This window comes from Lucilia cuprina, chromosome 6, assembly GCF_022045245.1.
Source record: "Lucilia cuprina isolate Lc7/37 chromosome 6, ASM2204524v1, whole genome shotgun sequence".
NCBI classification, from domain to species: Eukaryota; Metazoa; Arthropoda; class Insecta; order Diptera; family Calliphoridae; genus Lucilia; species Lucilia cuprina.
Genome location: NC_060954.1, coordinates 47337359 through 47339150, shown reverse-complemented (window position 1 = coordinate 47339150; position 1792 = coordinate 47337359). Strand labels below are relative to the sequence as shown.

At 27.6% G+C, this 1792-nt stretch overlaps 1 protein-coding gene across 1 annotated transcript in view; it reads right to left on the bottom strand.

The window, feature by feature from the left end:
* Positions 1-459: 459 nt before the first annotated feature.
* Positions 460-1792, bottom strand: part of LOC111683172 (syndecan) — a 13060-nt gene continuing 11727 nt past the window's right edge. The window contains exon 4 of the mRNA XM_046954137.1: positions 460-647. Coding sequence (XP_046810093.1) covers positions 460-647 — 188 coding nt within the window. The remainder of the gene's footprint in view (positions 648-1792) is intronic.

The window sequence follows — 1792 nt, the reverse complement described above, 5'->3', positions numbered from 1 at the left end:
CTAGTTCTGTTCTAGTTCTGTTCTAGTTCTGTTCTAATTCTGTTCTAGTTCTGTTCTAGTTCTAGTTCTGTTCTAGTTCTAGTTCTGTTCTAGTTCTGTTCTAGTTCTTGTTTTAGTTCTGTTTTTGTTCTAGTTCAGTTTTAGTACTAAAGACTATAATTAAGTAAGACTATTCAAAATATTGTAAAAATGATTGATTGATTGATGATATAGAGTATAGACTGAAGAGTTGACTTCAGTTCAGACTATGAACTAAAAAACTGTAATTTCCTAAATAATGCTTTTGTGTTATGCTTCTTCCTTCATATGGATTTTAGTCAATATTTTGAATAATTTTAAAATAACAATAAAAAATGTCCTTCATCTTAAACAAAATATGTACTCCCACTTAAAAAGTATAACCAAAAACACTTAAAAAATTAAAAATTTCAAATAAAAATAAAATATTGAATTTTTATTTTACATACCCGCTAAAATGCCTGGTTGAGCAAAGAAGCTCGCCGTTCTATCGTCATCGTTGGCATTCATGATTAAAACTTCGTTGCCTGTGGTCTGTTCGATTATTTTAGTCTCTGGTGGCAAACTGTTGATGCTGTTTGTATCCAAATCGTGTATATTGGTGCCTCCTTGAGTATTAATGCCACCAGCTGTTTTTGTTTTTTTTATAATATTTTGATTTTATTTATTTATTATATTTCGAAATTCACACAAGAGAGCGCAGGCAGCAAGTTTGAAGGCGACGTTTAGGTTTGAGTTAGGGAGAGATTGTAAAAGTAAGAGAAAAATATTACGTTAATTTATTTTTTTCGCTTGATATTTTTGTTTGGTGATTTTTATATCATAAAAATAAATACAAATTCTATGACTCATTACAGTAATAACAAAAAAAGTAATAATAAATATGAAGTACAAGTATAATAAATGAAGAGAAATATTAAAATAAAAATAACAATAAATGTTAGTATGAGTGATGATTATATTAAGAGATATTTTAAGAAAATTAAAAATATTGGTTTAAGATTTATAATTAAAAAACAAGAAAGAGAGAGAGAGAGAGAGTGTGGGTGCTGTTATTTGTTTAAAATGTATTGTTATTGAAATATTTAAAATATTTATTATTTGTTAGAACAACGCCAGAAAACTCGACTATTAGCAATTAGAGAAAGAGAAAGATATTTGTTTAAAATTCAACAATATTAAAGTATGCTTCAGGGCGTTTGTTTTATATATGTATTAGTAATTACAGTATAAAGTCGTTAATACACAATTACGAAAACATTTAATATAAATAATGAATTTAAATTATAAATATCTTTCAATTTAATGTGATATTAGAACATAAATAATTAATTGTTAATAATAAATATGTAATAGTTCTGTTCTAGCTCTGTTCTAGATCTGATCTGTTCTAGTTCTGTTCTAGTTCTGTTCTATGTTCTGTTCTATGTTCTGTTCTAGTTCTGTTCTAGTTCTGTTCTAGTTCTGTTCTAGTTCTGTTTTAGTTCTGTTCTAGTTCTGTTCTAGTTCTGTTCTAGTTCTGTTCTAGTTCTGTTTTAGTTCCCTTCTAGTTCTGTTCTAGTTCTGTTTTAGTTCAGTTCTAGTTCATTTCTACTTCATTTCTAGTTCATTTCTAGTTCTGTTCTAGTTCTGTTCTAGTTCTTTTTTTAGTTCTTTTTTAGTTCTTTTCTAGTTCTGTTCTAGTTCTGTTCTAGTTCTGTTCTAGTTCTGTTCTAGTTCTGTTCTAGTTCTGTTCTAGTTCTGTTCTAGTTCTAGTTCTAGTTCTAGTTCTGTT